Source organism: Anabrus simplex, chromosome 12, assembly GCF_040414725.1.
Source record: "Anabrus simplex isolate iqAnaSimp1 chromosome 12, ASM4041472v1, whole genome shotgun sequence".
Taxonomy (NCBI): domain Eukaryota; kingdom Metazoa; phylum Arthropoda; class Insecta; order Orthoptera; family Tettigoniidae; genus Anabrus; species Anabrus simplex.
In genome coordinates, this window is record NC_090276.1 from 28,343,690 (window position 1) to 28,366,736 (window position 23,047).

Genomic DNA, 23,047 nt, shown 5'->3' on the forward strand with positions numbered 1-23,047 from the left:
TAAGAAGGCGTCATCTCATCTTATACCAGCGCTGGGCGATCAACTCAGACAGACTACGTGACCTTGGGTTCGTCATGGAAACTAAGGTGGTTCCATTAAATCGACTACTAGCCACTGATCTGCGTCTTAACGTCGATCTATATCCGCGTGTCCATCTGACTGGTCCAGAGAAGATCAAGTGGTGGCGACTCCCAGAAATGGGAACTCAGTTGCTTACTACTCTCACCTCCCATGTATCTTTTATTGATGACCAGTCTGGCAAGGCCATTTGGACTAGCGTACCTACGTCGATTCACGATGTGGCCAGAGAGTCTCTAGTCACGGCATCAATGTGTTCACAGAACTTTTCAACAAGATCATCACTGACAATGTACTCCCTCAAGAGCGGACCACAAGTATCACAATATCAATATTGATGGGCAAGGGTGACGTCACTGAGTGTATCAACTACCGTTCGATCCAGCTGCTGTGTCACGCAATGAAAATCTTTGAACTTGTGATTGATGCTCGACTCCGATAGATGGCCTGGCATCCGGAATTTATCATGCCATGACTTAGAATATAGCAAAGCAAAGCAAAGTCACCTCCGTACAGGCCATGAAGGCCCTTGGAGGAGTGGAAGGTAAAGGCTTCCACCAATGTTAACCTCGGCACGTGATGGGGTAGAGTGGTTAGCTCTACGCCCGGCCGCCTTTGTCGCCAGGAATTAACCTGGTACTCATTTTTGGTGTAGGCTGAATGAACCTCTGGGCCATATGCACCTCCGGAAGTGGAAATCTCGTTTCTTGAATTTTACGACTTCCTGACGGGGATTCGAACCCACGTACTTCCGGGCGAACCGAGCACGCCTTTACCGCCTCGGCCCGGCAGCCCCTTGACTTAGAATATAGTCCGTGAAAATGTTGGGACTACAGCACTGGTTGTACTGCCCAATATTGGACATGAAACTGGCTTGCTGACAGCAGAAGGAGAGGCGCAAACAAGGACATTAAATTATCAGGAGCTGATGTTACAATATGTTTTACGTCGCACCGACACAGATAGGTTTTATGGCGACAATGGGATAGGAAAGGCCTAGGAGTGGGAAGGAAGCGGTCGTGGCCTTAATTAAAGTACAGTCCCAGCATTTGTCTAGTGTGAAAATTGGACACCACGGAAAACCATCTTCAGGGCTGCCGACAGTGTGGTTCGAACCCACTATCTGCCGGATGCAACGGAGCTGATGTGAACACTTCGTAGCAACTAGCGAAGTGAACGTTTCTCCCCTCTCAATCATGCTGCAGCACATGGACTCATCCGCATATAAACCTCTTTTAGCTTTAGTGCCATCAGACAGTAATCGCTCTTTCATAATGGAAACTTCTTTGCTTGCACGCAAGATTCACTCTGTGGCGAGCTAAGGTTGAGCATCTTGGACGATGGAAAACGCCATGTGAAGAATTACCAGCTGGGCATATTATGGAGTACTGGACTTGGAGATTTTCAAATAGGCTGCGCTCAGGTGTTACTAGGTGCGAGACCAATCTGCACAAGTGGGGATATTCTGTGGATTCTGTTTTGTGTGGCTGTGGTGAAGTGCAGACTACGGCCCATCTGCTAGAGTGTCATCTTTGTCCTGCCACATGTACTGAGAAAGAGCTACTTGAGGCGACAAGGAATGCACTCGATGTTGTTTATTTCTATTTTATTTTCTATAGAATTTTTGTGCACATCTTTATATGTGATTCTACTCCTGACACGATATGAAAATAAATAAATAAATACATAAATAAATAAATAAATAAATAAATAAATAAATAAATAAATAAATAAATCGCTCTCTAAAGCTACTGATTCGCTACCAAACTCTCGATGTGATGTATATCAGATGAATTACTCGAATGTAACGATTAAATGTTTATTTCACGAAATACGAGTAAAAATTATCTTTCGTAAAAAGTTGCGATTACAAGTAAAATTACGAGAAAAAGTATTCATTACAAGACGTAATTACTCAAACACAATTACAGTATTTTTTGACCTTTGGACGCACTTTTGGTTACAAAAAGTACTGCTTAAAATAAGGCTGCATCTTATGGTCCGAAGGTCTATCATAATTCTTCTTCTTCTTCTTCTTCTTCTTCTTCTTCTTCTTCTTCTTAGCGTGCCTGTCCGCCTCGGACGTTGGCGATCAGCATGGCAATTCTGGCTTTATCCATTGCAATTCGGAACAGTTCTGCAGATGTTTTGTTGAACAAGGTTTTAAAGGTTGTCGAGCCAGGAAATTCTTCGCCCAGGAGATCTTTTTTCCTTCTATTTCTCCTTGCAGGATAAGTTGAAGCACCTCATATATTTTCTGATTTCTCATGACGTGTCCAAAATATTGTAGTTTACGACACTTGATGGTGTTGATCAGCTCTGGTCTCTTGTTGACTCGGCGTAGAACCTCAACGTTTGTAACTTTCTGAGTCCATAATATTCTCAAAATTCTTCTGTTTAGCCAGACCCAGAGTTCAAATGCTTTCAGTCTAGCAGTGGTGGCTTTTGTAAGGGTCCATGCTTCCACACCATAAAAGAGAACTGAAAACACATAGCACCTAAGGAGCCGCATTTTGGAATCCATGGTAAGGTCGTGATTCTTAAAGGTTGAACTCATTGAGTTGGAAACACTTCTCCCTTTTCATGCTTATCATACTGAGACGTTGAGTAGGCCTATATGTGATTTGCTACACCAATACTCAAAATATTCCTTGCAATATTCTCAACAGTAGACCCCTTTTATTACTGCACTTAAGAAACAGCGGTTATGGTATACCTGCATTTGTCTGACAGGAATGCGAGTTGCCAGAAAATTCCTAACAAGACGGCTCGCAACTCTATCCCCGTCCGTCTCCTCAGCGTACCAGGCATAAAGAGCTGCGACCTTGACTAATGATACGAGGGTTAGGACAAAAGTCATGGCAACTATTTTTTTTTTCTCATGAAGATACTAGTCCGGTTTGAAAATGTGACATATACAGAGTACACATAAAGTTGACATGACAAACCTGGGCCTAAAGACCCTCAAAGTAGTCCCCTGCTACTGACACCACACGCTGCCAACGATGTGGGATGTGTTGAATACCATCTGCCTAAACATTTGCCGCACCATGTGTGAATCGCGTCACCTATTGCGCACAGCATTAACAATGTCCTCTCGTGTTGCAAACCGCCTACCATGTGGTTCCTTAATCTTTCGAATGAGATCAAAGTTACAGGGCGAAATGTCGGGAGAATACGGTGGGTGCTCCAATTCTTCTCAACCCCAACGTCGCAGTAGCTGCCCTACACACTCTGCTTTATGAGGTTTTGCATTGTCGTGCAGGATTTTTGCACCAACGTCTTACCTGTCGCACCAGGAAGTCTCTGTAGTACTGTGCGGTCACTGTTCTGCCATGTGGAGCAAAGTGGCAAACAATGACACCCCTGACGTCATACGCGACGATCACCATCGATTTGACTGGGGAAGGATTCTGACGGACCTTCTGCCTCCTTGGTGATCCAGCATGTAGCCACTCCGCGGACTGACGTTTTAGTTCTGGTTCGTATGCCCTGGCCCAAAATTCATCGATGGCGATTATTAGTGAACTTCCGTCAGTGCATGCGGTACCCACCGCAATGCACTTTTGCGCAGTTACTGCTCGATGACGGCACGTGCCACGTCGGTCTGCACACTGACAGGTCGTCCCGAACATTGCTCATCACTGGTTAACACACGTCCTTGCTGAAACTTTCCTACCCACCGTGCTACTGTACGGTATGGCAGGGCATTATTCCCAAGGGCTTCCACTAATTCACTGTGACATTCCATCGCATTTCTCTCTCGGAGAACGGCTATTTTGATGTAAGCGCGTTGCTCAACACGGGTTACTTCCATCTCGCACGACACTCGCCAACTCACAGCCCTCGATGCGCTACTACCAGCTATCACAGATCCATCTGCTGTTCTGCATACACACTATGCCTGCAGAACTTCTACACGACACATATACGTTTGTGATCCGTTCACATATCTACAAGAAAAAAAATAGTTGCCATGACTTTTACCCCAATCCTCGTATAAGTAATTTTCAAGGAAGGGTGGAAAGAAAACCTTTCCCGTTGTAATCAGTAGCATATTACGAAAGTGATTCAAATTAAAAGTTATGGAATTATTGCACTACCTACTGGTAATTTGTGTTTGTTCACAAATTACATTATTGTTGTAAACTTTTGTTTGAAAATACAGTGAAATTATATTTTTCTTTAAATTTTCATCAAAATACCTTAGGGTGCATATTATGGTCTGCAGCGTCTTATGATCCGAAAAATACGGTACTTGCCAATTCTGCGTACGGCTTATAGCCACGTACACATCCGAGGAAGGCTTAAAGGACAGTTTCAGCATGTGTCCGAAAACTTTTGAGCATATACAGTAGTGTAATTTAGTGTAGTGATGCCTAGATATTGTTCGCATTGATTACGCAGTTACGAATTACGACCAGTCCTTAAAATTATCCTTCTTAAATTGAAATACCTTTTACGGACTGCAAATTTCATGTAAACCAAACAGAGATTTTCCGACGCTATCTTTATTATCTTGCCAAACCAAATAGTGTCAGGACGGAATATCATTGTTAACCTTCATCATAGTCATTAACACAGGACCATAAAGGCTCACCTTGTTAAGTAGGCAATAAAAGTACATTATATGAGATAAAAACAACTCTTGTGTTTTTATTACGTTTTTTGTGAAATGACACATGATCCCTTGACACACAACTCGTGGCCAGTTCAACTCTCAGTTTAAAACCGAGTTATATGAACTAAATAATAATAATAATAATAATAATAATAATAATAATAATAATAATAATAATAATAATAATAATAATAACAAAAAGACAACAAATTAGGTGCCTAAAGATGAAAACTGCATACCGACTAATCCAAAATATCTACAACAAAAATGTATCTTCAAGTACACCAAACTAAGGCATTATAATACAGTCATTAAACCAGAATGTTTTTATGGATCAGAAACTCTAATTTTGAACAGGAAAACAGACACTGAAAACATCGAGAGAAAGGAACGCAAAATCATAAGAACGATTCTAGACCTAAAACTCGCAGATGGACAATACCGACCGACTTGGAGGCAAACAGGAAATCAAACAATACACAAATATTCACAGTGACATTAGAAAACGCTGGTTAAGATTCTGTGGACATCTTAAAAGAAGAGATCTAGACAGGCTTACAAAACAAAGGGTCGAATTATATGAAAACAGGTGTTAAGCCAAAACAGACATAATGAAATGGATTGACGAAATCAAAACCAATCTGGAGCAGACAGGAATTACACCAGCAGATGTTCAAAACAGGGTAATCTTCAGATCCAAAATTCACAAATGGCAAGTTGACCAAGAGGAAAGACCAAAGAAGAAGACTGGAACAACCTTGTCTGAAGACAGAAATGAAGCACACAATAAAATAATGAAATAAATATGGGCACAAACGAAGGCAAAGGTACGCCTCTAAGTACTTTGTGTAGTCCTTACTTGCTAATGATGATAATGATAATAATACGACGAAGTCATTATTACTGTGAGTGGAAATTATGGTAATCGAATTACTTGTAATCGTTATATTCTAATAATCGACATACGTAGCATAGAAGCAGAAACGGGTAAGAAATTAAGTAATGATGAAGATATCAGTTTCAGTCCTATTACAGCGGAACCAGTAGCTTCACCAATGTTGGATGTAGTACTATCTTACCTCACCAGTACTTCTAAAGATATCAAACTTATCCTACAATATCCATTGCTGAATGGTATGGACAGAGTCTTGGGTAAGGAGTACAAGATGAAAATAAATTAGTCCAAAACAAAAGTAATGGAGTGCAGTCGAACGAAGTCAGGTGATGCAAGAAATATTAGATTAGGAAATTAAGTCTTAAAAGATGTAGATGAATATTGTTACTTGGGTAGTCAAATAACTAGCAATGGCAGAAGTAAGGATGACATAAAATTCAGACTAGCACAAGCAAGGAAGGTCTTTCTTAAGAAAATAAATTTATTCGCTTCGAACATTGATATAGGGATTAGGAAGATGTTTCTGAAGAATTTCATCAGCAGTGTGGCATTGTTTGGAAGTGAAACATGGACGATAACTGGCTCAGAAAGAAAGAGAATAGAAGCTCTCGAAATGTGGCGTTACAGAAGAATGCTGAAGGTGAGATGGATAGATTGAATCACGAATGAAGACATACTACATCGAATTGGTGAGAGGAGATCGATTTGACTAAATTTGACCAGAAGAAGCAATAGAATGTTAGGACACAGCTACCAGGACCTGTGTAGCTGGTTTTTGAGGGAAGTGTATGTGGTAAGAACGGTAGGGGTAGACCAAGGTATGAATATGACAAGCAGATTAGAGCAGATGTTCAATGCACCAGTTACGTAGAAATGAAAAGTTTAGCACAAGATAGGCCTGCAGGGAGAACTGCGTCAAACCAGTCTATGGACTGATGACTCAAACAACGATGGGGATGTTGTTAACATTAAACAGATATATTTATTCCGTTAAGTGCCACTGTAGAGAGACATTTTTAAATATATGGTTGCAAAACTGTACTTTCCCCCAAGAGATCGAATCTTTCTTTTTTTTTTCTTTGCTATTGTCGCACCGACACAGATAGGTCTTATGGCGACGATGGGATAGGAAAGGCCTAGGAATGGGAAGGAAACGGCCGTGGCCTTAATTACGGTACAGCCCCAGCATTTGCCTGGTGTGAAAATGGGAAACCACGGAAAACCATCTTCAGGGCTGCCGACACTGGGGTTCGAACCCACTATCTCCCGGATGCAAGGTCACAGCTGCGCGCTCCTAACCGTACGGCCAACTCGTCCGGTAAGAAAGATTGAATCTTAGCGATGAGAATGTTAAGAACTAATTATTTCGTAACATTTGTAAATGGTAAATGATTTGAAACGCTAAAAGTAACTAAAAAAAAATTGTGGTAAAGGTACAGTTAAGAAAGTTCCAAGATACCAATGGATATCAATGTTTAATTTCTGCTGTTGATGATAGCTATTATGTCTCTACAGTAAAAAACACAAAATGAAGTAGGCCTAATATATTTTTCCTTGCAAACTTTAATGGACTCTTATGGAGGATAAGAGAAGTAGAGGTAGACCAAGACGACGATGGTTAGACTCGGTTTCTAACGATTTAAAGATAAGAGGTATAGAACTAAATGAGGCCACAACACTAGTTGCAAATCGAGGATTGTGGCGACGTTTAGTAAATTCACGGAGGCTTGCAGACTGAACGCTGAAAGGCATAACAGTCTATAATAATAATAATAATAATAATAATAATAATAATAATAATAATAATAATAATAATAATAATAATAATAATAATAATAATAATGTTATTTCCTTTACGTCTCACTAACTTCTTTTACGGTTTTCGGAGACGCCGAGGTGCCGGAATTTAGTCCCGCAGGAGTTCTTTTACGTGCCAGTAAATTTATCGACACGAGGCTGACGTTGAGCACCTTCAAATACCACCGGACTGAGCCAGAATCTCAGCTAAAATCAACTACGAACATAGCATGATAGAAACACAAGCGGCAGAGCGACTACCTCAGTCCCGAGCTGATAACAGCGAAGGTAAACCTGGTCATTCGGATTCTGGGGGACAAGGACATCATGCAGGGAAGAGTCGGAGCTTCCCAAAACTCCTCAAACCCAAGAAGACACAGTTCATTGGTACACTTAACGTACAGATACTGACCAAAACAGGAAAACTCAAGACACTGACAGATAACTGTGGCAGATTCGGAATCCTCATACTTTCAGTACAAGAAATTCGCGTTTCTTGATCTTTTCGACTCCTGTGTATATCGCATATAGAAGGGAAAACCTGCAATTAAAGTACGGTACCAAACAGCAACCTACATATGTTGGGAACCGGATTCCTAGTACATAACAGTATTCAGAACTCGATGATAGACTTCACATCACCCTCGGAACGCTCCTCCGTACTGACAGTTAAATGCGCCAACAAGGCCTATGCAGTAATGAATGCACACGCTCCGGTCAACAATCTTCTTTTCCTGCCGCTTTTCCCACACCTGTGGGGTCGCGGGTGCGAACTGAGTAGCACATGTGGATTTGGCCCTGTTTTACGGCCGGATGCCCTTCCTGACGCCAACCCTCTATGGAGGGATGTAAGCACTATTGCGTGTTTCTGTGGTGGTTGGTAGTGTAGTATGTTGTCTGAATATGATGAGGAGAGTGTTGGGACGGACATATACACCCAGTCCCCGAGCCAGAAGAATTAATCAGAAGCGATTAAAATCCCCGACCCGGCCGGGAATCGAACCCGGGACCCTCTGAACCGAAGGCCAGTACGCTGACCATTCAGCCAACGAGTCGGACACGCTCCGGTCAACAATGAACCTGATAAAACAAAGTTGAGCAATTCTGGTCACATCTGGAACGAGCACTTACGAAGATCCATCAGCATCATGTCAAGATTCTCCTTGGCGATTTTAATGTACAAATTGGTAGAGAGCGAAAATACAGGCACATCATCGGAGATTTCTAAGCACACAGAAAGACTAACGCCAATAAGCATCGTTTAATCAACGTATGTGGAGTGGTCAATCTCTAGTTGATGTCCACACATTTTAAGAAACCATCACGAAAAATGACGACATGGAAATCACCAATCAATCACATTGGCGAATATCAGATTGACCCTGTAGCGATCGCCAGAAAGTTTTCCCCGGAAATTATGAACATGAGAGTACGCAAGGGTTATGTGGAGTCCGACCACCATCTCTCACAAATCAAAATTCGATTCAGACCCAATCGAAAAATAAAGTATCAAAAACCTACAATCCTACGGAATGACCCGGAGTATCTGAAAGAAGATGCACAAGAGTTTGCGCAATCATTACAAACAAATGTACAAACATGGGACACACTTCTCAAGACCATCCAAGAAAACTCGGCCAAGCCCCACGGAAACGGAAACACAGATGTTGACTGTGACAAAGCTTTGGAATCACATATTCGAGCCTGGAAGAATTGGCTCAGCCACCCAGCGCCAGAGAATTGGAAGATATTTTCAGAAACCCAGAAGCGAACGTCCAAAATACTCAGACGAATTAAACGCATATACCACTTCAAAGGATTAGAAGAAATTGATGACGACTTCAAAAGAAATAACACACGGAATCTCTACAGATCCTTTAGGAAAGAACTGAGCAACTACAAGCTGCCCACTCTTTGTTTTCGTCGCCCTGATGGGACACTGGAGACCAACAAAAAGGCCAACTGTTACATCCTGAAGCAGCACTTTGAGAAGTTACATAGCTGTGAACCACCTACGGGGAAACTGCAGTTCCACATACGGCACCTATTCCAAACCCAGATTCATTTCCATCTACATATGTTGAGGTACGAAGTATCATATTAAATCTCAAAAACAATAAAGCACCAGGAGAAGATGGCGTAATCGCCGAGATGCTCAGATTGGAGGTGAACTGATTGACCGACTACAAGCAATCATTGCAAATGGGAGAGCGGAGTTATATCTGCAGACTGAAAAACTGCCTTGATCCACTCAGTGAAAAAAAAAAAAAAAAAAAAAAAAAAAAAAAGGCGACAAGACAGATCGAAATAATTACCGAGGCATCTTAATTCTTCCAATTGCACACAACGTGCTTTCACGGAACACCAGACAGAACACAAAGATCGGTGAATACCAGGCGGGCTTCTGACCGCATCGATCGTGCGTAGAACAGATCTGGAACCTGAACATCGCCAGTCAAACCATACAGATTAAAAAAAAACATACGACTTTGTTTGTTTAATGTACTCCGCGAATATGGCGTTGACAACAAAAGAACCACGTTAATTCAACGAACATTGACAGACACAACCTTTAAAGTGAAATTCATGGGTAAAATCTCTGAATCTTTCGAAATTAGAACAGGTGTTAGACAAGGTGAGGGACTGTCCCCACTCCTGTTCAACATAGTACTAGACGAGGTCATTAAAACTTGGGAGAAAGAAGTACCTGCAATCCATATGGGAGCAAAAACTAAACGGATCAATATAATTCCTTGCTTTCGCTGACGACCTAGCAATAATTATCCGAACTCCTGAGGAAGCCAGACATGCCATCAAGACGCTTCATGGGATTGCTGTCAGAACTGGCCTCCACATCTCTTACGAAAAAACACAGTACATGGGCTCCAAGAACTTAAACCTAGTGCCACTCGTGACCCAATATGGCAGCCTCACACAAGTTAAACTGTTTAAGCACTTGGGTGAAGTTATCTGGAGCACTGGCAAGGAAAGAGAAGCCGACAAAAACCGCGCTGAAAAATTACGTAAAGCCTATACAATCACCTGGAACGTTTACAACAAAAATCACTTACCCACTAAGGCCGAACTCCGACGCTACAACACCGTTGTCCTCCCACAGGCACTCTACGCAATTGAAACATAATCATTAAACATCAACATTAGAGACATTGAGAAAATGGAACGACAGATACTGAGGAAAATATTCGCACTCAAGTTTGAAGATGGCATTTGGATGCGGAAAAAGCTCGGAGGAACTCTATTCATTGACTGAACGATCCACTTCACTTACACGCAAAAGACGTATGAAATTTTACGGGCATTTAGCACGAATGGATGACTCACGATTGACCAAGAAAATCGTTTTCGTTATCAATGGAACGAGGACAAACCAAAGTGCGCTGGTTAATAGACTCCCAAAAAGATCTCGCAGACGTCGACATTGACGCACTGGAAACCACAAGGACTTTATATAGACATTTAGACAAAAGATCAACACTCGCAAGTTTGCGTCCAAGAAACCGACGGCAAGACATTTGAAAATTTAAAAAACGCGTGAACACAAGAAAGACGACAGGCCCATAGTGAAAGGATGAGAATGTTTTGAGAAGATAAGAAGAACAAGAAGATCAAGAATAGCAATGCTAAATTATGGTTCTACGTGCTCCTTACAGGGCCAAACGCATGCATATAATAATAATAATAATAATAATAATAATAATAATAATAATAATAATAATAATAATAATAATAATAATAATAATGCAGATAATAAAACACATGTTAAATGGATGTTCTTGCAAGTGGAGGTTTTTATTACTTTTACCTTTGTAAACATGATAAATATATATCTATTTAATGTAATGAGTATTAGCACCTCATGGAGATCGGTGGGGGGGGAGGGATAAACCCCCTATTATCTACGACACTGGTCTGGTGGTAGGAGAAGAATTTCATTAATGGAAGGAGGAACTCCAGTAGCTAATGTTCATGTTGTGAGAGAGAGAATTATAAACTGATTCGAACAAATAAGGTACACTTCCGGTGTTTTCAACAGAACACGGTACGCCAAAGCACGGACTCAGGCTCAGGGGATGCATCGACGCAACAAGTAGGCCACTTCGAGCATTTTTTTTGTGTTTATAATAACTTGCTTAATACTGCCACTTGTACTATTATCTTTTTGTTAGCAATAAAGTAGAGTAAACATGAAACTAAGGATTTTCAGGACCATGTTCATAGGGAAGATTTTACATATTTTGTTGTTAGCAATATGTCCCCAAAATATTTGACAGTAATTTATATACATTCTGTATATAAGATTGTTTTTGATGATTTTAAAATACAAGGTGATAATTTTCACTGTAATCTGTTCACGGGATAGTTTGAGAAAGTAATAACGTGTTTTTAAGACAATGTATTGTCTAAAATAATTTCTACAATTTTTATTTATTTAAATTACTTTTTTAAAATTAATGGGAAGTTAAAACAGGGCTATGCAACGGTTTTAAGAAGTAAAACATGGTTATGTTTTTTTTTTTTTTGCTATTTGTTTTACGTCGCACCGTCACTGATGGTAGGTCTTATGGCAACGATGGGATAGGAAAGACCTAGGAATGGGCCGTGGGCTTAATTAAGGTACAGCCGCAGCATTTACGTGGTATGAAATTGGGAAACGACGGAAAACCATCTTCAGGTCTGCCAACAGTGGGATTCGAACCCACTATCTCCCGAATGCAAGCTCACAGCTGCGTGCTCCTACCGCTCGGCCATCTCGCCCCGTAGATTTTGGTTAAAGATGGTTTTAATGATGACGGATGATAAAGTTGTTAAATAAACGTATTGTTGCATTTATTTACGCAGTGTAGGCTACCTACTGTTTGGACGAAGATGTCAATGGGATTCCACTACTTTCCCGAAGTTTTATTGCATGTTCATGAACTTGTATTAATTGAATTTCTGTTCTATGGACCAAGCGTTCCTATAAATTCATTCATTAATATTTACTTTATGTACTGAATTTCTGTTCTATTTAATTTATTTACAGTACGGTGTATTTTATATTACAGCCTTATTCTGCTTGTGAATTTTCCCACTTCAACTCACTTTTTTTCATGATCAAAGGTGTGGCATTCAAACCCCGTCCCCTTCCTCTCGTGGGGCAAATGAGTCTGTTCTGTTCGTATCAAGTATCATGTTCGATGTTTGCGTGGGATTTATCGCATTTCGGCCTACGTGCCACCGCGCGCCACCGCGTGCCTCTTCCCGTGAGAACTTCTGAAGAGAATTGGATGTACTCATGCGCAGTTCGGAACACTTCTGTAGTGAGTAGTGACATCTGGCAAGTGGTCGAACCAACAGTCTGTTTATTCTCTGTGCTTTGCGCAGTCCTGATGTACATTTGCTGGGAGTAAGGTGTGCTGATTCTGTGAAGCCACGTAGTGACACGAAGTGCGGAAGTTCTGAGTAAAACTACTCATTTTAATAACTGCTCCGCGTTTTATTTCACCTGTCAGTATTAACGTAACTAATTTAATAAAAGGTAGGTACGTTCTGTAAATGTTCATTAATATTTAATCTCATTTCTATTCACGTCCCTGTAACCCGTATCGTAATGTTGACAGGAGACATGTAAACAAAACGTAATGTCAAATATTGCTTGAAATAAAGCCGAAAAATACTGTCGCCGTACATTAACTACACTCTTTCTTAACAGAAAAATGGTTATCAACAAGATTTGCTGTATTGGAGCTGGGTATGTGGGCGGACCAACATGTAGTGTGATCGCATTAAAATGTCCTGATATCGTGGTTACTGTGGTGGATCTGAGCAAGGAAAGAATCGGCCAATGGAATTCGGACAAACTGCCAATTTACGAGGTTAGTATCGAGTTTCCTTGAAGTGTTATTGCATTGTTCTCTTTAAACAGCTACGTGTTAAGTTACAGTGATTGATGTGGAGAGATTAAAAGGCCATGGACATTCAATTTGTTAAAACTGTTCTGAACTTGCAGTAAAAACAGGGTTAATTTGATAGTAAGTGGTGAATGACCTCTTGTTAAAAAGTGAGCTCATCCTCTTCTATCTTGTCAACCAAAGTATCATTTATGTCTTAATAGCATTGAAGGGAAATTATGGTAATTGAGCTGGGGTTAACATGCGTACCAGTCTAGTGGTTATAGGTCCTGTATCTGTGATCATTCTGTAGCTGATACAGATGTTTAATTCTGACACTGGATATTACGTTTGTTTGTAGCTGAGTAGTTGTTAGTTTTTAATTCATGAAAATCTTGTTAATAGTAGCCTATTTTACTGTCTGATGCTGATTGCTCATGTCTGGAAGGAACCAATAAAATCACTGCCAAATTACCAAATAGGCTTATGGGCCCCACAACAACAGACAAAATAATATTGACTTGATCTTGAAAGAAAATCACAATCAAGTTTTCTTGAATTATTTCATAAATACTGTTAAAAATTAATGAACTGAAGAAACAAAAACTTTTTCACTGAAGACACTGTAGAAAAAAATACTGCATTAATGTAATGTACCTATTGACAGTTTAAAGTATCAAAAATTAAGTTTGCAGGAGAATTTCATTGATTGTGAATATTTAGGCCTTTCCAAGATGATGGCAGCCAGAATGCTGTTGACACTATTACTATCAGCCTCTTTTGTAAGGATATTGCAGTGACAGTGCACCAGTACAGTAAAAAGAAACATCAGGTTCACATTACACTTTGTTTCTGGGAGGCTCATCTTCTGTCAGCTGTCAGTTTGTAAACAAACATGATGCAACCTAACTTTAACAAGTTAGAATTCCTTGTTAAAACAAACAAAAAAAAGAAAAGAAAAAAAAAAAAAAACAAGCAACTAGATAAATCTTTAGAATAAACTTGAAAATATGGTGCAATCAATGTTCCCAAGTGTTCTGATAGCATTATGAATTCATTGATGTCTCATGTTCATGAACGTTAATGGTGAACAAACATTTTTGAAGTCAATACTGCTGCAAAATTGTCATCAGTCTTTAGCAACACAAGAACGACTGAACTGACTTCGCCATTGAGTACGGCACTCTGGAGTCTTGTAATATCAACAGCAGTTGAAGGATATTACATGTGTTGTTGTTGTTGTTGTTGTTATTAGTAGTAGTAGTAGTAGTAGTAGTAGTAGTAGCAGCAGCAGTGAATTTTACCAATATTGGAAGATGTTAAGCAAATAAATCATTCAATTCTTCTGTGGCTTCTTGTTGTTTCAGTAGGCTTTCATTCTTTCCAAAACAGGCTTGTTTACATTCTTCCGACTACTTTGGTCTGTATTGTTTTTGTTGTGGTTGCTCTAAGGGGTAGCTGCTTGTTTGTTTACTTTGTGTCTAAAGACGTCTCTTTCTAGAATATCTGTTGAACTTTATTATTATTATTATTATTATTATTATTATTAGGCTATTATTATTATCATCGGAGAGAAAGAGCTGTGTGTTTGACAGACTGAAAAGCCTTTGTTACATTTAACTTAGTCAACACTGGAAAACGTGGCTTCATTCTTAAAAGGAAAGAAAGAGTGGAAAAAACATAATACAAATAGAAACAAGGATGTAAAGTTCTAGACAATATCAAGAAGGTTTACATAGGAATTGAATGACTGAATGAACGAATGAATGAATGAATTGATTATTCAAGGCTGAATACATAGCTGAAGAATACAACTTGGAAGTGATTTTTTTATGTTTTTTATACCACAGATGACTGTATTTTTTAAATCTCTGAAGGCTTAAGAGAGAATGTAAACCCAGATGCACAAAATTTGGCTGTTGCAGAAGATGGCCTTCTTTCAAAGTCCTCTTATTTAAAATGAGATTAACATTCTGCAGGTGCCAGGATTCCAAGTGTTTTCTCTTTGGCCAGCAGCAACCCATTGTTTACTAACAGCGCGTTTTGAGAATGTATAAAGTTAAATATTTTGCAGCTGGACAATTTTTGTACACTTGAGTGTACGCTTCTTGATACAAAAACTGAATAGACTCTTGCGTGGAAGAATCAGCATCAAATTTTACATACTTCGTCCTGTGCAATACTTACCTTACCCTGTGCTGCTACAGTCCATGAAGGACCTTGGTGTGCTCCACCACAGTCTTCCATTCTTTCCTGTCCTGTGCCCACCTTCTCCAAGATCTGACACCGAGCATCCTGAGATCTCCTCGACGTCGTCCAACCAGGTTTTTTTTCGGTCACCCTTAACTTCTCTTTCCAGCAGGTCGCCCATGGAACACCTGACGCACCATCTTTGACTCGGGCATTCGCTCCACATGTCCAAGTCACCAGATCCGAGCTCTTCACCTCTGTAACGACGGTAGGGTCTCCATACAGATCGTAGATCTTGTTAGTATGAAAGTGCTACTCGCCACGTTCACAAACAGGCCCATAGATCTTACAGAGTACCTTCTTCTCTCACCTGTTTAACAACTCCTCCGGGTCTCACACCCGTATGTGATAACAGATCGAATTATGGTCTTATAGATAGTTTTTTTTTTACAGCTGCTTGATAGTGTTCTTGATCGCAGCAGATGGGAGAGACTGAAGTAGCTTTGGTTTGTTTCCTCGAGACAGTCATTTCCCTTGGTGATAATTGAACCCAGGTATTTGAAAGTGCTGGTTTTAGCAAAGGTCTTATTACCAATAACGAGCTCCTGACGTACCTCACCCCATCTCATTTTGGTCGCATACTTTGTCTTCGTGCCCTTCACCCTCAGCCCAACTTCTAACGCTGTCTGATTTAATTCAACAAATTAACGTTTCACATCCCCCGATGTTTTTCCCAGCTCGTCCAGTGCAATGAACTGTCATAATAAAATGTTTCTTGTGTGCACATGCACGAGTCTCATTATAAGGACACTAATACAAGTTAACAATGCTGATATTTATGTAATGTACTCGTACAAATTGCAGTACACTACAAAATTTTACATAATAATATAGAACAAGAAGAATATGATCGAGATCTGGGCCAGAAGGCATCAAGTCGTGCTGAGTGGCTCAGGCGGTTGATATAGGGTTGGCATCAGGAAGGGCATCCTACTGTAAAACTAGGACTAATCTACATCATTGCCAATAAGGCAATAAGGAAAAGGCCAGGCTAGAAAGAAAGAAACATAAACCTTGAAGTTGTGGAAAGCTTTAAGCAATTGGGAAACAAACTGATGCTAGATGCAGGATTGGATATGGAGATCAGGAAAAGGATACAGTAGGGAATAGTTATGTATGAAACACCTATGAAAAGTGATGTTTTACCTCTCAAGTGAGATGTTTTGAAACGAGGAAGGTTAACTTATCACTGTAGTGACTGTTGAGTACATTTATGGCAAATTTAAGTATCTTTTAAATTAAATATTTTTTGATAAATAATTTTGACACCTCTACTCCAATAAATATACCTTTGATAAATAAAAGTCAGCCTTGTCAATACTTAGAGTTGTTTAATTAATTATTTTCTATCACCTCATACACCGTACATGTTTCGAGGACCTTACTGTCGTCTTCCTCAGCGGTTTTTCCTCTCATTACCAACTGTCTCTTGGACCTCTTAATTTAATATCACTATCAAACACCAAAGTTCTAAACATTTCTTAATAGAAATCTAATAAGTGTCATAATTAAAATATTATATAAGAACACTAAAACTTTACTATTCTATTTACAATATTCTTAAAATGTCATCCTTGTATATTACCTAAGAATACAATTAATTTATTAAAATTAGTGTCTCAATAAATTTTTACTAAAATCTTCCAATTCAGATATCATACAGTTAAATTTTGTTGGTATTTCCATCTGCCCTCTAAAATCCCTAGAGTTGTAGCTCTTCAATTAATCACAGTGATTAAGTTAATAATTTTGACATGTCGCCACTTAAATCGTGCGCGATCAAGGCAGTTGTGACCAACACAATCGATACAACAATATCGGTACAAATGATAAAAATGGAGGAAAGTTCAGAAAATCAATACTTGAGAGGAAATTTGAACCAATCAGAGGAGCTGCTTGTAAGCAAACTGGAGTTCAACCAGTCGGAGACTCTTTTTAAATAAGAGTGTAGGGAAAGTAGCTGCTGAAGTGTTAAGTGTCATAGTATAGAATAGATGCCTTTTACCAGAGTATGAGGAACTTGATAAAAGCCTCCGTGGTTCAGGCGGCAGTGCGCCGTCCTCTCACCTCAAATCCCGGTCACTCAGTATGAGGTTTGTGCTGGACAAAGCAAAGACAGGACAGGTTTTTCTTTGTGTACTGTGGTTTCCCCTGTCATCTTTCATTCCAGCAACACTCTCCAATTTCATTTCATCTGTTGGTCATTAATCATTGCTCCAGAAGAGTGCTACAGGCTTCAGGAGGTGGTACAATTCCTATCCTCTCTGGTAGATAGGGGCTTTATTCATTCTATTCCTGACACAGTCAAATGACTGGAAACAGGCTGTGGATTTTCATGAGGAACTTGATCTTGAAGAAGGTAGCAAAGTGCGATTACTATCTGCTTGCATAAACCAGCGCAAAGTCACAAGGTTGGAGGAAAAAGGAGGGGAAGGAAGGTAGTGGGGGTGGTAACTACTGCTGTGCTACTGGGAGCAAAATGAAGCCTTATCACATAACGTAGTTACCAGGAACCGATGTGAACACTTCCGTAGCAACTAGCAAAGTGAACGTTCCTCCTCTCTCACTCACGCTGCGACACATGGACTCATGTGAAAGTAAGGTTTTGTGCCATCAGGCAGTAATCACGCTCTATCAAGGAAGTTCAAGATTTTTTTTTTTTCTAGTTGTTTTACGTCGCACCGACACAGGTAGGTCTTACGGCGACGATGGGACAGGGAAGGGCTAGGAGTGAGAAGGAAGCGGCCGTGGCCTTAATTAAGGTACAGCCCCAGCTGTGAAAATGGGAAACCATGGAAAACCATTTTCAGGGCTGCCGACAGTGGGGTTCGAACCTACTATCTCCCGAATACTGGATACTGGCCGCACTTAAGCGACTGCAGCTATCGAGCTCGGAAGATGTATTTTTACCCCATACTGACATGTGCAGCAGAGACTAACAGAAAGGCAGGAGGGTAAAATCAAGGCCAGTGAGATTAAATTTTTGAGAAGTGCGATAGCAAAATCTGCTACTTAGGAAGCATTGTAACGGTGAATGGAGGGGCAGATGAAGATGTTACCAGTCGTTTCAACAAAGGTAAGGGTACGTTTGCAACTCGGTATGAGAACAAAACTGTGGATCTTGAATAGAAATATTAACCCTTTACTGCATGAATTTCTGTTTGGTGCCAAAAAAAATTTCAAGCTTTAAGGTTTAACTTGTGCTCATTGTCTTAGACTTACCAACAATTCTTAAGTGGGGTTAATACCTTAACACTCGTATGTAATGTAGTTTGCCATGATGGAATATATATACACCGGTGTGTGTGTGTGTGTGTGTGTGTGTGTGTGTGTGTGTGTGTGTGTGTGTGTGTGTGTGTGTGTGTATATATATATATACGACGTGTGTTTGATTGGCTGTACATGCTGTACAATTGAAGCTGTACCGTAAAATTACAGTAACAGGTTAAAACAGCAAGCTAGAAAATCGTACAATTCAAATATGAATCACCGCGCGTTGTAGGATTAAGTCTGTGCTGCGGATCTTCAATAGAAATATGTTAAGTCTGTGCTGCTTTACACGTGTGGTGTCATTGACATTGACATTCAGACATTTGTGAACAAATGTGCTAGGAACATCTTAGCAATATACTGGTCAGAAGTGGTAACGAGGATTTGTGGAAGAGAACACAACATATACTGATCGAGAGAATAAAGTGGCAATGGATTGGCGATAACTCTGCGTAGACCTGATGACAGCAAAGCAATCATTATTTGTGAGTTTCATGTCCATATTGACTAATTACACATATATGGATAAGAAAGAAATTCCACCTTATCAATACTGTTTATTGTAAATGACTTGCATCGGTACTGGTTTTGACCCTATTTGGTCATCATCAGCTGAAATATCATGGTTTTACATCTATTGGGCATTGGTTTGTATTACTTTTCTAAAAAGATGTTGTCACCCATTAGCACATCCGGGTGTCTAATGGGGGTATGAGTTGGATGCATGTTGTCATTTCATTTGTAAGTTCGTGAAAGTAAAATTGTTTTTGAGGTCCAGATATGGTTGTAAAAACTTAACCTAAGCTTAAAAGCTTAATAACTTAAAGCTTAAAAACTAATTGTACATACACATTACACATTAAAAACACTAAAAACAGTATACAGGGTGAAGCGTAATTCGCGCACTCGGGCGTCGCAGCACGACTCCTCACATGCCAGCAATAAAAAAATATCTCTTACAAAATTTCGTCTTGCGAGTATATCCGGTAGAAAACGGACGTTGAAGAGTAGCAGTCTGGCAACACTGTAACCATATGTAGGGTAATTACCGCTGTGAGCAAATTCTCGTCGTGCTGTACAGTTAGTGAAGTGGGTACAGTTTTTGGTTGGCATGCAGGAGGTCGATGGTTCGATCCTGGGTTGAGGCGCATTTTTTATTTGCTAATTTCCATTTGACATTACCTACTGTAACAGAGTAAGACACCGTTTCTGAGGTCACATGTATCCTACATTTACAACATAATAATAATAATAATAATAATAATAATAATAATAATAATAATAATAATAATAATAATAATAATAATAATAATAATAATAATAATACATTGAGATACGTACTAAACAGCATGCGGTTACCAGACGCAATGTTGAAAGGCACAATTATTGGGACCATGGTGATAACACATAGCGTGATTAGCTGCCACCCCCAGAGGCCCGGGTTCGATTCCCGGCTATGCCACGAAATTTGAAAAGTGGTACGAGGGCTGGAACGGGGTCCACTCAGCCTCGGGAGGTCAACTGAATAGAGGTGGGTTCGATTCCCACCTCAGCCATCCTGGAAGTGGTTTTCCGTGGTTTCCCACTTCTCCTCCAGGCGAATGCCGGGATGGTACCTAACTTAAGGCCACGGCCGCTTCCTTCCCTCTTCCTTGCCTATTCCTTCCAATCTACCCATCCATCCACAAGGCCCCTGTTCAGCATAGCAGGTGAGGCCGCCTGGGCGAGGTTCTGGTCATACTCCCCAGTTGTATCCCCCGACCAAGAGTCTGAAGCTCCAGGACACTGCCCTTGAGGCGGTAGAGGTGGGATCCCTCGCTAAGTCCGAGGGAAAAACCGAGCCTGGAGGGTAAACAGATGATGATGATGGTGATAACACATACAAATTGTAACCGAGTTTGGACATTATTCGCAGAGCACGTTGCTAGGCCTACTGGTAACGTAAGGCCCTAACGAAATGTAATGGACCTGAACGAGGCAAGAATAATAGTTGGTACTAATCTATGGGGTCCGCCTCTGTGGTGTAGTGGTTATCGTGATTAGCTGCCACCCCCGGAGGTCCGGGTTCGATTCCCGGCTCTGCCACGAAATTTGAAAAGTGGTATGAGGGCTGGAACGGGGTCCACTCAGCCTCGGGAGGTCAACTGAGTAGAGGTGGATTCGATTCCCACCTCAGCCATCCTGGAAGTGGTTTTCCATGGTTTCCCACTTCTCCTCCAGGCAAATGCTGGGATGTTACCTAACTTAAGGCCACGGCCGCTTCCTTCCCTCTTCCTTGTCTATCCCTTCCAATCTTCCCCATCCCCCGCAAGGCCCCTGTTCAGCATAGCAGGTGAGGACGCCTGGGCGAGATACTGGTCATTCCCCACAGTTGTATCCCCCGACCAAGAGTCTGAAGCTCCAGGACACTCCCCTTGAGGCGGTAGAGGTGGGATCCCTCGCTGAGTCCGAGGGAAAAACCGAACCTTTAGGGTAAACAGATGATGATGATAATGATGACTAATCTATGGGACCATTGGAGGAGGGTACAAAGAAAACAGGTTTCACATCTAGTAGATGAAGTGGTGCGAATAAATTCACGCCCACGACGTGGAAAGGGCACCTTTCAAAGCTGACCAATGAAAACGATTGTTCGTCTATTTCTAGGATCGTAGTATGTAAGTGCAAATGGTTTCTAGAGGACCGCTACAATCACTTTTGATGATTAAGATGCCAGATACCATACCACCCGGACTACATTTACGAAATAAGAAAACATACGCCTCAACCCAGGATCGACCACTCGACCTCCTGCATATTAACCCAAAAGTCTATCAACTGCGCCAACTGTACAGTACGACTAAGTTCTGCTGACAGAGGTAGTTACCCTACATGTGGTTACAGTGTTGCCAGATTGCTACTCTTCAACGTCGTTTTTCTACCGGATATACTCGCAAGACGAAATTTTGTAAGAGATATTTTTTTATTGCTGGCACGTGAGGAGTCGCGCTGCGACGCCCGAGTGCACGAATTACGCTTCACCCTGTATAAAACACTTGATGGGTTTAAAAGTTCATGTCTTGCATATTCCTTCTTCAGATTTCCATGTTAGAGTCTTGTAATCATGTATTTTTGGTGGTAACTCCTTCCTTGTCTCTATTTGTGTGTCGGTAAGCAAAGCAAAGTCACCTCCATAGAGGCCATCAAGGCCCTTGGAGGAGTGGAAGGTGATGGGGTAGAGTGGTAGAGTGTAGGCTGAGTGAAGCTCAGGGCCATATGCACCTCCGGAAGTGGAAATCTCGTTTCTTAAATTTTACGACTTCTTGACGGGGATTCGAACCTACGTCCTTCCAGGCGAATCGAGCATGCCTTTACCGCCTCGGCCAGGCATTTGTGTGCCGGTGCTATGGTTATTGCTGTTGTTGTGGTTGTGTGGCGTTCTGTTTGAGAGCTCGGTGCGTACTCGGTTACCACTAAAATCCTAATTCAATCAAATCCACAAAACCAAGACTTCATCATCTGCTACAAACCTTTAAGAACAAGATTTTGTTTACAGCTGAGCCACATACTGTCCTTGTCCACACTATTGGATCATTTAATGACATGTGTTTTTATTATAAGCATACATGAAGACATCTTTCAGTCAAATAGAACATTCTCAAGAACCTGTACCATGGTTTACGAGCACAAAAACTACTGATATAAATACATAATTTCAAGACTCTAACATGGAAATCTGAAGAAGGAATACGCAAGACATGAACTTTTAAACCCATAAAGTGTTTTATGTACTGTTTCTTATCCATATGTGTGACAGCAAAGCAAAGCAAAGCAAGCTCTCAAGTGGAATCCTCAGGGCTGGAGGAGAGGAAGACCTAAGATGACATGGGGGAGAACATTAGAGATAGAGAGTGAGCAGCTTGGGTATACCTGAGGAAAGCTGAAACAAATGGCACATCATAGAACTAGATGGTGAAACCTTGCCTTGGCTCTATTCTCCTCAACAGGAGTTCTAAGGAATTAAGTCAAGTAAGTCACTGATAGCAAAGGGAAGAAAGGACAGAATGAGAAGTGCAGATGTCAGGCAGGAAAAACCTACAAAGAGAATAGAATTTGTCAGCTTGCATTCGGGAGATAGTGGGTTCGAACTCCACTGTTGGCAGCCCTGAAGATGGTTTTCCATGGTTTCCCATTTTCACACCAGCCAAACACTGGGTCTGTACCTTAATTAAGGCCATGTTCGCTTCCTTCCCATTCCTAGCACTT

At 40.8% G+C, this 23,047-nt stretch overlaps 1 protein-coding gene across 3 annotated transcripts in view; it reads left to right on the plus strand.

Annotated features, from left to right (window-relative positions):
* The first annotated feature begins 12,774 nt into the window (after positions 1 to 12,774).
* The window catches only part of sgl (UDP-glucose 6-dehydrogenase sgl), a 76,700-nt gene continuing 66,427 nt past the window's right edge, over positions 12,775 to 23,047 (plus strand). For 2 of the 3 annotated variants that reach the window (XM_068229893.1, XM_068229894.1), the window contains exons 1-2: positions 12,775 to 12,930; positions 13,105 to 13,267. In XM_068229893.1, the coding sequence (XP_068085994.1) occupies positions 13,109 to 13,267 (159 nt within the window). In that variant the 5' untranslated portion in view covers positions 12,775 to 12,930; positions 13,105 to 13,108. Of the gene's footprint in view, positions 12,935 to 13,104; positions 13,268 to 23,047 lie in introns of all 3 variants that reach the window. The other variant, XM_068229895.1, reaches the window with a different exon arrangement.